General features: G+C 52.5%; 1 protein-coding gene across 8 annotated transcripts in view; it reads left to right on the top strand.

The window, feature by feature from the left end:
- Positions 1-10,203, top strand: part of LOC132396894 (lysine-specific demethylase 6B-like) — a 245,230-nt gene extending 235,027 nt beyond the window's left edge. For all 8 annotated transcript variants that reach the window (XM_059974949.1, XM_059974952.1, XM_059974951.1 and 5 more), the window contains 5 exons: positions 2,051-2,238; positions 2,916-3,057; positions 4,221-4,347; positions 7,272-7,442; positions 10,101-10,203. In XM_059974949.1, the coding sequence (XP_059830932.1) occupies positions 2,051-2,238; positions 2,916-3,057; positions 4,221-4,347; positions 7,272-7,442; positions 10,101-10,127 (655 nt within the window). In that variant the 3' untranslated portion in view covers positions 10,128-10,203. The remainder of the gene's footprint in view (positions 1-2,050; positions 2,239-2,915; positions 3,058-4,220; positions 4,348-7,271; positions 7,443-10,100) is intronic.
- Positions 10,204-12,534: the final 2,331 nt, after the last annotated feature.

Raw genomic sequence — 12,534 nt, 5'->3', positions numbered from 1 at the left:
ATCCACCGTCCCACACACACCCAGTGGTCACAGATCCACCGTCCCACACACACCCAGGGGTCACAGATCCACCGTCCCACACTCACCCAGGGGTCACGGATCCACCGTCCCACACACACCCAGAGGTCACAGATCCACCGTCCCACGCTCACCCAGGGGTCACAGATCCACCGTCTCTCACTCATCCAGGGGTCACGGATCCACCGTCCCACACACACCCAGAGGTCACAGATCCACCGTCCCACACACCCAGGGGTCACAGATCCACCGTCCCACACACACCCAGAGGTCACAGATCCACCGTCTCTCACTCACCCAGGGGTCACGGATCCACCGTTCCACACTCACCCAGGGGTCACAGATCCACCGTCCCACACACACCCAGAGGTCACAGATCCACCGTCCCACACTCACCCAGGGGTCACGGATCCACCGTCCCACACACACCCAGAGGTCACGGATCCACCGTCCCACACACCCAGGGGTCACAGATCCACCGTCCCACACACACCCAGAGGTCACAGATCCACCGTCCCACACTCACCCAGGGGTCACGGATCCACCGTCCCACACTCACCCAGGGGTCACGGATCCACCGTCCCACACACACCCAGAGGTCACAGATCCACCGTCCCACACACCCAGGGGTCACAGATCCACCGTCCCACACACACCCAGAGGTCACAGATCCACCGTCCCACACTCACCCAGGGGTCACAGATCCACCGTCCCACACTCACCCAGGGGTCACAGATCCACCGTCCCACACTCACCCAGGGGTCACGGATCCACCGTCCCACACACGCCCAGGGGTCACAGATCCACCGTCCCACACACGCCCAGGGGTCACAGATCCACCGTCCCACACACGCCCAGGGGTCACGGATCCACCGTCCCACACTCACCCAGGGGTCACAGATCCACCGTCCCACACACGCCCAGGGGTCACGGATCCACCGTCCCACACTCACCCAGGGGTCACGGATCCACCGTCCCACACACGCCCAGGGGTCACGGATCCACCGTCCCACACACGCCCAGGGGTCACGGATCCACCGTCCCACACTCACCCAGGGGTCACGGATCCACCGTCCCACACTCACCCAGGGGTCACGGATCCACCGTCCCACACACGCCCAGGGGTCACGGATCCACCGTCCCACACTCACCCAGGGGTCACGGATCCACCGTCCCACGCTCACCCAGGGGTCACAGATCCACCGTCCCACACTCACCCAGGGGTCACAGATCCACCGTCCCACACTCACCCAGAGGTCACAGATCCACCGTCCCACACACGCCCAGGGGTCACAGATCCACCGTCCCACACACACCCAGAGGTCACAGATCCACCGTCCCACACACCCAGGGGTCACAGATCCACCGTCCCACACACGCCCAGGGGTCACAGATCCTGGGTTAGCAGTGTGTATCCCACACACACCCAGAAGTTGCCACTCACTTTCCTACGCCCATGACAACAGTAGGAGAAGCAATAGTTCTGCGATTCCTTTTGCGATGCTGGCTGTCTCACACATCGGTGTACCGTCAGTGAGTGTGTGCAACCCTATACTGTTTAAAATTCTATGGCAGCGTTAGTTCCATGGTAACTGGTGATTGCTTTGTAACTACGAACCGACCATCATTTGTCCGCACTCTCTGTAGAGGTTCCTGATGAACCTGCACGTTCTGCAAAGGCTCCTCGTGCCCCTGGAAACGGGGCGACCACAAGATGAAATCTTAAACAGATTTATCGAAGGAAGTGTCAGCTCGGCACGGAACCCTCGCGGGTCGGGGTCAAGCCCCAGTTGAATTTGCAGTAACACGACTGAGGCAGGGCCTCCGCTGGCCAATCAGATAGGGTTGCTCCCCAATTCCTCCCCCTCGTCTTCGACCAAACTCGACAGGGACATGTACACAGAGAAAAGACGATCAGGCACACGCATAGAGGCAGGTACACACAGCGCTGGGGTCAGCTCCGAGCCCGGCTGCCTGGTGCCGGGATCCAGAAGCACTGCCAGAGGTGACATGTCCCTCTGTCTCTCCATAGGCACAACGTGGACTACCTGACGGGTTCGTGGTGGCCGGTGCTGGAGGACCTGTACGCGGCCAAGATCCCGGTCTACCGGTTCATCCAGCGGCCCGGTGACCTGGTCTGGATCAACGCCGGCACAGTGCACTGGGTTCAGGCCACGGGCTGGTGCAACAACATCGCCTGGAACGTCGGGCCCCTGACCGGTGAGCACGGCCTGCGGGGGACGTGGGAGGGGTGGGATGTCAGTTCTTGCGCTGGCAAGCCCAACATCCTGGTCTGTGGAGTTGGGGCCATCGTTCAGCTCCTCCTGCCCCAGTCCTCTGCATCAGCCTATGCCACAGCCCAAATTAAACCTCCCTCCTCTCACACCTGAGACCAGGAGACAGCTTTCAGCCCTGTTCCCTTGCAGAATGTCGTCTGGAGAGGGAGCTTCAAGCTTCACTCTGTATCTGACCCTGGGAGTGTGTGATGTCCTGTTTAAAGCTGTGATAGATGCTTATGCCTGTGAGTTTGTTTTGAAGGGGGTTTGCTTGTGTGGCATTGATAGTCCTGGTGTGAGTAGGCACTGTGTGTGACCCAGCACTGGGTCCGTGTCCCGCTGAGGTTGACAGGTCAGCGGGTGCTGGACAGTCAGTGAGCTGACCACCCCTTTCCTCCTCTTCACTGACTGCCCCACCTCACTCCTCACTGACCCCCTCATAAACCCACTGAACCCGGGGAAATGGAGCTGGATTGCCCTGTGTCCGAACTGCCCACTTCGGGCAAAATTACTTGTCGGGGCTAGGGGCTGAGGCTCAGCTTTAGGTGGAGGAGCACCCAATGGGGAGGTGTCCGTGGGCACTGTGCCGCTGGCTGACTGTTCTCACTCTCCTGCCCACAGCCTATCAGTACCAGCTGGCCCTGGAGCGCTATGAGTGGAACAAGGTGAAGAAGGTGAAGTCTATCGTCCCCATGATCCACGTCAGCTGGAACGCAGCGAGGACCGTCAAGGTCACCGACCCTGACCTCTACCGCATGATCAAGTAAGAGACTCTGCCCTCCTGGCCCCGCCTCCCCACCCCACTCCTGGCCCCGCCTCCCCACCAAACACAGGCCCTGCCTCCCCACCCCACTCCTGGCCCCGCCTCCCCACCCCACTCCTGACCCCGCCTCCCCACCCCACTCCTGACCCCGCCTCCCCACCCCACTCCTGGCCCCGCCTCCCCACCCCACACCTGGCCCCGCCTCCCCACCCCACACCTGGCCCCGCCTCCCCACCCCACTCCTGGCCCCGCCTCCCCACCCCACTCCTGGCCCCGCCTCCCCACCCCACTCCTGACCCCGCCTCCCCACCCCACTCCTGGCCCCGCCTCCCCACCCCCATCTGACCCTGCCCCAACCCACCTGGCCCCGCCCCACCCCCATCTGACCCCGCCCCCAACCCACCTGGCCCCTCCCACCTGGCCCCATCCCCTGGCCCTGCCTCCATTGGCCCCTCTTCTGACCCCTCCACCTCCTGCTCCCCTGCTTGGCGTCCCCAGTCACTGTGTAAGCACAGAGCGGTCTGTGATAAAGGGAGCCTCTGCAGGCTTGGTACCTGCCAGTGAACGTCTGTGCAGGCCCAGCTGGCCCAAAGCACACAGGGAATGCACGATGAGATTCTGCAGAGCAATGCAGACAGATGGCTGGGGACTCAGCAAGTCAGTGTGCATCTATGGAAATGAATGAACAGTCGATGGTTCATCCCAGACCCTTCAGGCTGAGAAGGAAGGGGGAAGAGGCCAGAATAGAAAGGTGGGTGGGGAAGGCCAAGGGCTGGAGAGGAAGGAGTCTGACAGGAGAGAAGGGGTAAGGGGAATAGAAGGTGGAAGGGGGGAGGGAACAGATATTATCGGAAGGAGGAGTCGATATTCATGCCATCAGGCAGGAGGCTGCCATGTGCTGTTGCTCCTCCACCCTGAGAGTGACCCCACAAGAGGAGGCCGTGGATCGACATGTCAGACTGGGAATGAGGATAGGAATTAAAATCGTTGGGCACTGGGAAATTCACTCCCGGCGGATGGAGCTGGGGTGCTCGACAGATGAAAACTTCGGATGTGAGACATTCGTACGCGGACAAGTTAGTCCCCTGTCGACATCAGTTTGCAATAAAGAGAAAGCTGGTTCAGAAGGTGACCTCTTTCTCCCTTCACCTTTGACCCCTCAGGTACTGTCTGCTCACCTCGCTGAAGCACTGTCAGCTGCTCCGCGATGCACTCATCAACAGTGGCAAGAAGATAATCTTCCAGAGCCGCATGAAGGAGGAGCCCACCTATTACTGCAACGAATGTGAGGTACCGGCGCCCTGCTCTCCCTTCCCCCACCCCCCGGACACGGCAGACAAAGGGCAAGGTGTGTGTGGGAGGGTTGTTACCGTCAGAGCCAGCCAGCCAGCCCCACTCTCCACATCTGTCTGTGAGAAACTGGACAGGCATCGGGTGGTAACGATCGAGCCCCAGTTCAACTTTATCACAACTACAACCAAACGATATACAGATCACAGCTCACCCACAGAACATGTATCACACACAGCACGTAAAACCAAAATATCAGCACAAATAAGTTTAAAATATGTATATAATACTAAACACAACACAGGTAAACAGTAAACAGCTTGCTGTCCCAGCGAAGAGACCTCGGTCGTGGCAGGATCTCACAGGCTGAGGGAAGAGCTTGTTACCCAAGAACAGGTTTATTATTAATGCTGTGTGTTGTGAAATTCATTGTTTTGTAACAGCGAGATTACTGGAAATTAGAATAAGAAATGGAAAAAAATTATATTTCAGAAAAGGAAGATGGAGGTAGGGTTCACAGACGGTTCTGAAATATGTTGTCTGGTGGCTGCAGGGCAGTGCAAGACGTTTTTAAAACAAAAACAAGTCACTGCAAGTTACAATAAAAGATTAAGTAAAGAGTGAGGGAATAAAAGAGGAGAGGAGAGGAGCCAGAGAGAGGTGTTAGGCAGGAGAGAAGGGGAGCAGCAAGGAGGTGTTCATGGGTTCAGGGACCATTTCGGAATCTGACAGGGGAGGGAGAGAAACTTTGAGTGTGGGACCTCCTCCCTGATGACACAAGGGAATGTCCCAGTGAGGCAACGTCCTTACTGATGCATGCTGCCTTCTTGTGGCATCACCGTTTGGTGGCCCTCGGACATCTGAGGTGCAGTTAAGTCCAGCACTGTCGTTGGTAAAGTTGTAAATACTCTGTTGTGATCAGACGAGGGCACGTCAACCCCTGGTAGCAAACTCCATTTTTACAGGCGTCCATGAGTTGATTTTCCCTGTCGGTTATAAAATATTTATATATTTTAAAAACACAGCACATTTTGGCCTAACGTACTGCCCAATTACACCCATGTAACCAATTAACCCGCTAGCCCATACGTCTTGGACTGTGGGAGGAAGCCCACGCGGCCACGGGGAGAATGTACAAACTCCTTACAGACAGCAGCAAGAAATACACTCAACACACAAAATCCCTCACAACCTACCTTGCACCTTACTGTCTGCACTGTCTGTGTGGCTGTTACGCTTTATTCTGCTATTGTTTTACTCTCAGTACACTGTGTAATGATCTGATCTGTATGACAGTGTGCGAGACATATCTCCGTACACGTGACAATGCAAAACAAGTATCAACTCCAATCCCTCCTTCACTCCACCCTATCCATCTGGGCAGATCGTGTCTTACATTCCTCGGTACGATAATGTGGATTATTGAGCTCACCGTGGTCTTGTACCGTGTTGTCTGCCTGCACTGCTCTTTCCCTGTAACTGTTCTGCATTCTGTTCTTGTCACACCAACGCACTGTGCAATGTCACTACCCTGCCACAGTGTTCTGACCAACCTCAGAACTGCTCTCAACTGATGAGAAGAGCAATTACTAAAATGGGGAAGGAGAGAGACAGTGAGAAGGGGGTAACCAGGGAGGCAGTAACAATATTATGTAGCTACTTCCAGCATTTGAATCGAATAATGTTGACAGACTTTGTACGAGTGATGCTTGTAAGCCATACATGGTCTGCAGTTATTGGGGATCACACATTTAACCTTCCTGCCCCACCCAGGTCAGACCCAGGCCAGACCCAGCCCAGGAACTCAGGCCACCCAGGTCAGACCCAGCCCAGGAACTCAGGCCACCCAGGCCAGACCCAGCCCAGGAGGCCAGAAGAGTTTGTGTGAGCTGACCTGACAGGCTTTAAGAATGAGCCTCTTTGTAAGATTCTAGCATCAGTGTAACTCGTCGTCTCATGGTCCCGTGGTCAGATTTGAACCCTGAGCTGGGGATGAGTGGTGCTGCACAGTAACTCCCTCCGGCTCAGAAGGAGGGCATTTGACCTGCAGGTTTTAACCCCATAACCTGTTCTCTCTGATTCCTGTGGCACCCCTCACCCACACACCCCGCACGTCACTGGGATGTGAGAGGAAAGCAGGGTACCCAGGGAAAACCCAGGGGGTCACATTGAACCCATCAGACACGGAAAGGCCTGGGTAGGGTGGTTGTGGAGAGGATGTTCATGAAGGAGTCTTGGACCAGGGGCAAAGTCTCAGAGTAGAGGGACGTCCCTTCAGAATGGAGATGAGGACGAGTTTCTTCAGCCAGAGGCTGGTGAATCCGTGGAGGCTGAGTCTCGAGTGTGTTTAAGGCAGAGGTTGGTTCGTAAGGAGGATAAGTGTTACACAAAATGGGATCAATAAATAATCAGGCATGATTGAATGTAGGAAGAAGTTTAGATGGGCCAAGTTGCCTGATTCTGTTCCTATATTCCTATGTCTTTTGGACGGACGGACGGACGGGGACACACACACACACACACACACACACACACACACACACACACACACACACACACACAGACACACACACAGACACAGACACACACACACAGACACACACACACAGACACACACACAGAGACACACACACAGAGACACACACACACACACACACACACACACACACACACACACACACACACCTGGCATCGAACCCAGGCTCTGAAGCCAGGAGCAAGCAGTTCCACTCGCTGTGTCACCCTCGAACAGCAGCTCTCTCCACCCCCACCCCCCCCCCCCCCGATAGTGCTGCACTCGTTGCCTTGGCACATTTGGGATCAGAGGGGCGGGCAGGAGCAGTCAAAGGTGACATGGTTGTATCTGTTGGCTTCCCTTCTGCCTGCATGGACTGACTCCTCTCCCTCTCTGTCTCCCCCCACAGCTCGAGGTTTTCAACCTTCTCTTTGTCACGAGCGGTAGTGGCAGCCGCAAGTCTTACATAGTGCACTGTGAGGACTGCGCCCGCCAGCGGAGCCCCCTGCTCCTCAATGTGGTCATCCTGGAGCAGTACAAGATGGACGACCTGGTGCAGGTGTACGATCACTTCACGCTGGTGAGTGGGGAGGGGCGGGGACTCTCGAATATCAGAGCAGCCGTTCAGTCCAGCTCACCATTCCGTAAGACCACAGGACCATTTGGCCCATTTCCTTTCAGCCCCAATCTCCTGCCTTCTCCCCTTCATGCTCTGACCAATGAAGAATCTATCAACCTCTGCCTTGGGTACACTCCACAGCCACCTGTGGCAATGAATTCCAGATTCACCATTCTCTAGCTAAAGAATTCTTCCTCATCTCCGTTCTAAATTGACGTCTGGCTATTCCCTATATGGTTAGCACAACACAGGAAACCTGGGTTCAATTCCCATGGCTTTCTGTAGGGAGCTTGTATTTTCTCCCTGTGACTGCATGGGTTTCCTCCGGGTGCTCGGGTTTCCTCCCACTGTCCAGACGTACCTGTTAGTAGGTTAATTGGTCACTAAATTGGCCAGTGATAAGGCTAGAGTTGTTTAGGAATTGCTGGGTGGCGTGGATAGAGTTGTATTAGGAATTACTAGGTGGCGTGGATCAAAGGGCCAGAAATGCCTATTCCACGCTGTATCTCAGTAAATAAAATATTTTCAGCATCTACAGATCTCTTGTGTCCATTGTACAGACCTTGTTCAGGGAGACAGAGCGAGGCTGCAATATTGTCAGCTGCCCTATGGTGGCACTGCAGCCAGAGATTGCTGCTGGTTGCTCAACACTGCCCCTCTCAGGTAGGTGGTGGTACTTCAGGTGGCCCTTAGTTCAACACTGCCCTCTCGGGTAGGTCATGGTACTTCAAGTGGCCCTTAGCTCAGCACTGCCCCTTTCAGGTGGGTAGTGGTACTTCAGGCAGCTCTTAGCACAGCACTGTCTCTCTTAGGTGGCTGGTGGTACCTCAGGCGGCCCTTAGCTCAACACTGCCCCTATCAGGTGGCTGGTGGTACTTTAGGTGGTCCTTAACTCAGCACTGTCCCTTTCAGGTGGGTGGTGGTACTTCAGGCAGCTCTTAGCTCAGCACTGCCTCGCTTAGGTGGCTGGTGGTACCTCAGGCGGCCCTTGGCTCAACACTGCCCCTATCAGGTGGGTAGTGGTACTTCAGGCAGCTCTTAGCTCAGCACTGCCCCTCTTAGGTGGCTGGTGGTACCTCAGGCGGCCCTTAGCTCTACACTGCCCCTATCAGGTGGGTGGTGGTACTTCAGGTGGCCCTTAGCTCAGCACTCCCCCTTTCAGGTGGGTAGTGGTACTTCAGGCAGCTCAGCTCAGCACTGCCCCTCTTAGGTGGCTGGTGGTACCTCAGGTGGCCCTTGGCTCAACACTGCCCCTGTCAGGTGGGTGGTGGTACTTCAGGTGGCCCTTAGCTCAGCACTGCCCCTTTCAGGTGGGTAGTGGTACTTCAGGCAGCTCAGCTCAGCACTGCCCCTCTTAGGTGGCTGGTGGTACCTCAGGTGGCCCTTGGCTCAACACTGCCCCTGTCAGGTGAGCAATAGTTACTTCAGGTAGCCCTCGGAGCAAGTAGATAAGCCCTGCCCAGTGAGTTGAGACTGCCCCTCTCAGGAGGTCACTGTCAAGGTCAAAGCAAAGATTAATGGATTTTTGAATATTAGGAAAATTGGTGCGCAGGAAAGCCACTGAAGTAAAAGTAAAAACCTTAACCCAGATGTGTGAGGTTGAATAGCCGGCTTCAAAATAAATTCATTATCAAAGTTCATATATGTCACCATAGACAACCCTGAGATTCATTTTCTTGTGGGCATTCACAGTAAATCCAAAAGCACAATAGAATCAATGAAAAACCACACATAAGATGGACAAATAACCAATGTACAAAAGACAACAAACTGTGCAAATACAAAAGAAAACAAACAAACAAATGCTAATAATAAATAAGCAACAACTATTGAGAACATGAGATGAAGAATCCTTGAAAGTGAGTCCATAAGTTGTGGGAACAGTTCAATGATGGGGTGAGTGAGGTTGAGTGAAGTTACCCTCTGGTTCAAGAGCCTGATGGTTGAGGGGTAACAACTGTTGCTGAACCTGGAGTTGTGGGTCCTGGGTCTCTCTGATGGGCAGCAGCAAGAAGGGAGAATGCCCTGGGTGGTGAGGTTCTCTGACGATGGATGCTGCTTTCCTGCGACAACATTCTGTGCTCAGTGGTGGGGAGAGCTTCACCCATGATGGACTGGGTTGTATCCACTACTTTCTGTAGGATTTTCTGTTTAAGGGCCTTGGTGTTTTGCATACCAAGCTGTGATGCAACCAGCCACTGCACATCTATTGAAGTTTGTCAAAGTTTTAGGTGACATACCGAATCTTTGCAATCTTCTTAAAAAAGGAGAGAGACGCTGCCATACCTTCTTTGTAATGACACTTATAAGCTGGGCCCAGGACAGATCCTCTGAAATTATAACACCAAGGAATTTAGAGTTGTTGCATTCAGCCAGAGCAAGTATCTCTTGTTTCGGTGCTTGGGTTTTGGGTCTAAAGTGGCAGGGAAGCGTGGCTGTGGGTGTAAGGGAAGGGAATGATTATTCCCACTGGACCTGGGATGAGAAATGTTGTAATACAGTAGAGTTCAGTCAAACTATTTTAAATGAGGTTGATGTGATGCCCCCATTTTTTGAACAGTAGGTAGCCATGGCGCTTGGATAGATTGTTGTTAACCACCTTTCCTTCTTTCTCTCTAGGCGCCTCAGTCAGCATCATCTAGATGACCAGCTCTTCAAAAGCCATACCAAATGCTTCTCTCTGTCTGAGGTTCCCACCCCCCAGCCCTACACATCCCGCACCTATTGTCCTGCCAGAGACCAGCCTCGTGCCCCCTCACCCTCACCTGGTGGAGTTTTTCATTTCACATCAACCAATCAGCGACATGTTTACTCAACCTCATCATCAGCGGCTGCAGCTGCTGATTGGCCACACGATGTGGAAAAGCAAGATGACTGACCCACAGGTGTATGACAAGATGGCTGCCCCACGGGTTTGTAATAAGATGGCCGCCCCGCAGGTGTATGACACAGTGTGGTCACCCCGCAGTGGTGTGGTAACAAGGTGGCCGCAATGTAGGGGTGTGACAAGACGGCTGCCCTGCCAGGGTGTGACAAGGTGGTGGCCGCCATTGCGGGGATGTGACAAGATGGCCGCCATTGCAGGGGTGTGACAAGATGGCCGCCATGCAGGGGTGTGACAGGATGATCTCCCCTCCCCTCCCTCCCCGTTGTCATTGAGGCGGCGACCAGCAGTTTACGTTCTCGAACCTCTATCACATGACTTGATGCTGCAGCAATACCACTTTGGCCTTCGAAGATGGGAAGAGGAAGAGAGAAAAAATGGATTTAAAATAAACTTTTTTTATTACAAAAAAGTAAGCATTAAGAAGTGGTTTTGGATTGCTAAATACGGGTTATAGCAAGAATTATTTTTGTCTTAGCTTGTTTGTGTTTTTATGTATTGTGTTAATTTGATTTAGACACACAGACCCACAGTGAGGACCCCACATATAAATTATCAATATCAGCAATCATTCGATTTACCTCCATTTTTTTTAAGAAAATTTTCTAATGTACAGTTTTTGGTTTTATTTATAAAATTTTCTATTTATTCATTCTTAATGGTTTTTCCCCTGACTTTTCACATATTTTTAATGATTTGGCTTCATTACTCTGAACACTTTCAACTCCAAGTTTGAGATCCTGTCCTCTAATCCTTTTCCTTTTCACACCTCTAGCCCCTCTCTCCTTCCCTTCCCTCTCTTCCATTCCCCTTCCCTTGCCCTAGTCTTCCCCCTCCACCTACAACTGGATCAGATCAGTCTCATTTCATTTTCCCCTTGTATTGTGTGATGTTATTTTTAATCGTATAATTAAATTGCGCTAGGGGTTATTTCGGAAATGCGAGGTTAAGTTTTGAGATTCACTATTTTTTGTTGGATTTTATGACGAGGGTATGTTTTGATTACTGCACTGTTAATACAAACTGAGCCAGAATTGTCTTAACTTTGTGAAATGGTCTGACCTAAACCAATAAAAGCTTTTGATAAACTTTATTTATTTTTCTTCAATTGCCTGGCTGCCGGGGGTGGGATAAATCTCCTGAGTGAGGAGAGGCAGATTAAGTACCTCCCTGAATTGGAGGTATTGGTAATCATTTTCCAATGTTCCTTAGATTCAGGATCAGTTCCTGAAGATTGGAGAGTGGCTAATGTTATCCCACTTTTCAAGAAGGGAGGGAAGGAGAAAACGGAGAACTATCGCCCTATTAGCCTAACGTCAGTCGTGGCGAAGATGCTTGAGTCCATTATTAAGGACAAAATAGTGGCATATCTTGATGGCAGTAATAGGATTAGGCCGAGCCAGCATGGATTTACCAAGGGCAAATCATGCTTGACTAATCTGTTGGAGTTTTTTGAGGGTGTAACAAGGATGTTAGACGAGGGTAAGCCAGTGGATGTAGTGTACCTAGATTTTCAGAAGGCATTCAATAAGGTGCCACATAGGAGATTGGTGAGTAAAATCAGAGCTCATGGCATTGGGGGCAGGGTTTCAACATGGATAGAAAACTGGTTGGCAGATAGAAAGCAAAGGGTAGCAGTGAATGGGTGTTTCTCGGACTGGCTGGAGGTGACTAGTGGGGTACCACAGGGCTCTGTATTGGGACCACAGCTCTTTACGATTTATGTCAACGATTTAGATGAGGGCATTGAGAACTATATCAGCAAGTTTGCTGATGATACTAAATTGGGTGGCAGTGTGACATGCGAAGAGGACGTTAGGAGAATACAGGGAGACTTGGATAGGCTGGGTGAGTGGGCAGATACTTGGCAGATGTCATTCAATGTGAATAAATGTGAAGTTATCCACTTTGGAAGCAGGAACAAGAGGGCAGAGTATTGTCTGAACGGTGTAGAGTTAGGTAAGGGAGAAATGCAAAGAGACCTAGGAGTCCTAGTTCATCAGTCAATGAAGGTGAATGAGCAAGTGCAACAGGCAGTGAAGAGGGCAAATGGAATGTTGGCCTTTATTACAAGGGGAATTGAGTACAAGAGCAAGGATGTCCTTTTGCATTTGTACAGGGCCCTGGTGAGACCACACCTGGAATATTGTGTACAGTTTTGGTCTCCAG

The sequence above is a fragment of the Hypanus sabinus genome, chromosome 7, assembly GCF_030144855.1.
Source record: "Hypanus sabinus isolate sHypSab1 chromosome 7, sHypSab1.hap1, whole genome shotgun sequence".
Lineage (NCBI taxonomy): Eukaryota > Metazoa > Chordata > Chondrichthyes > Myliobatiformes > Dasyatidae > Hypanus > Hypanus sabinus.
This window is presented reverse-complemented; position numbering and strand designations above follow the sequence as displayed.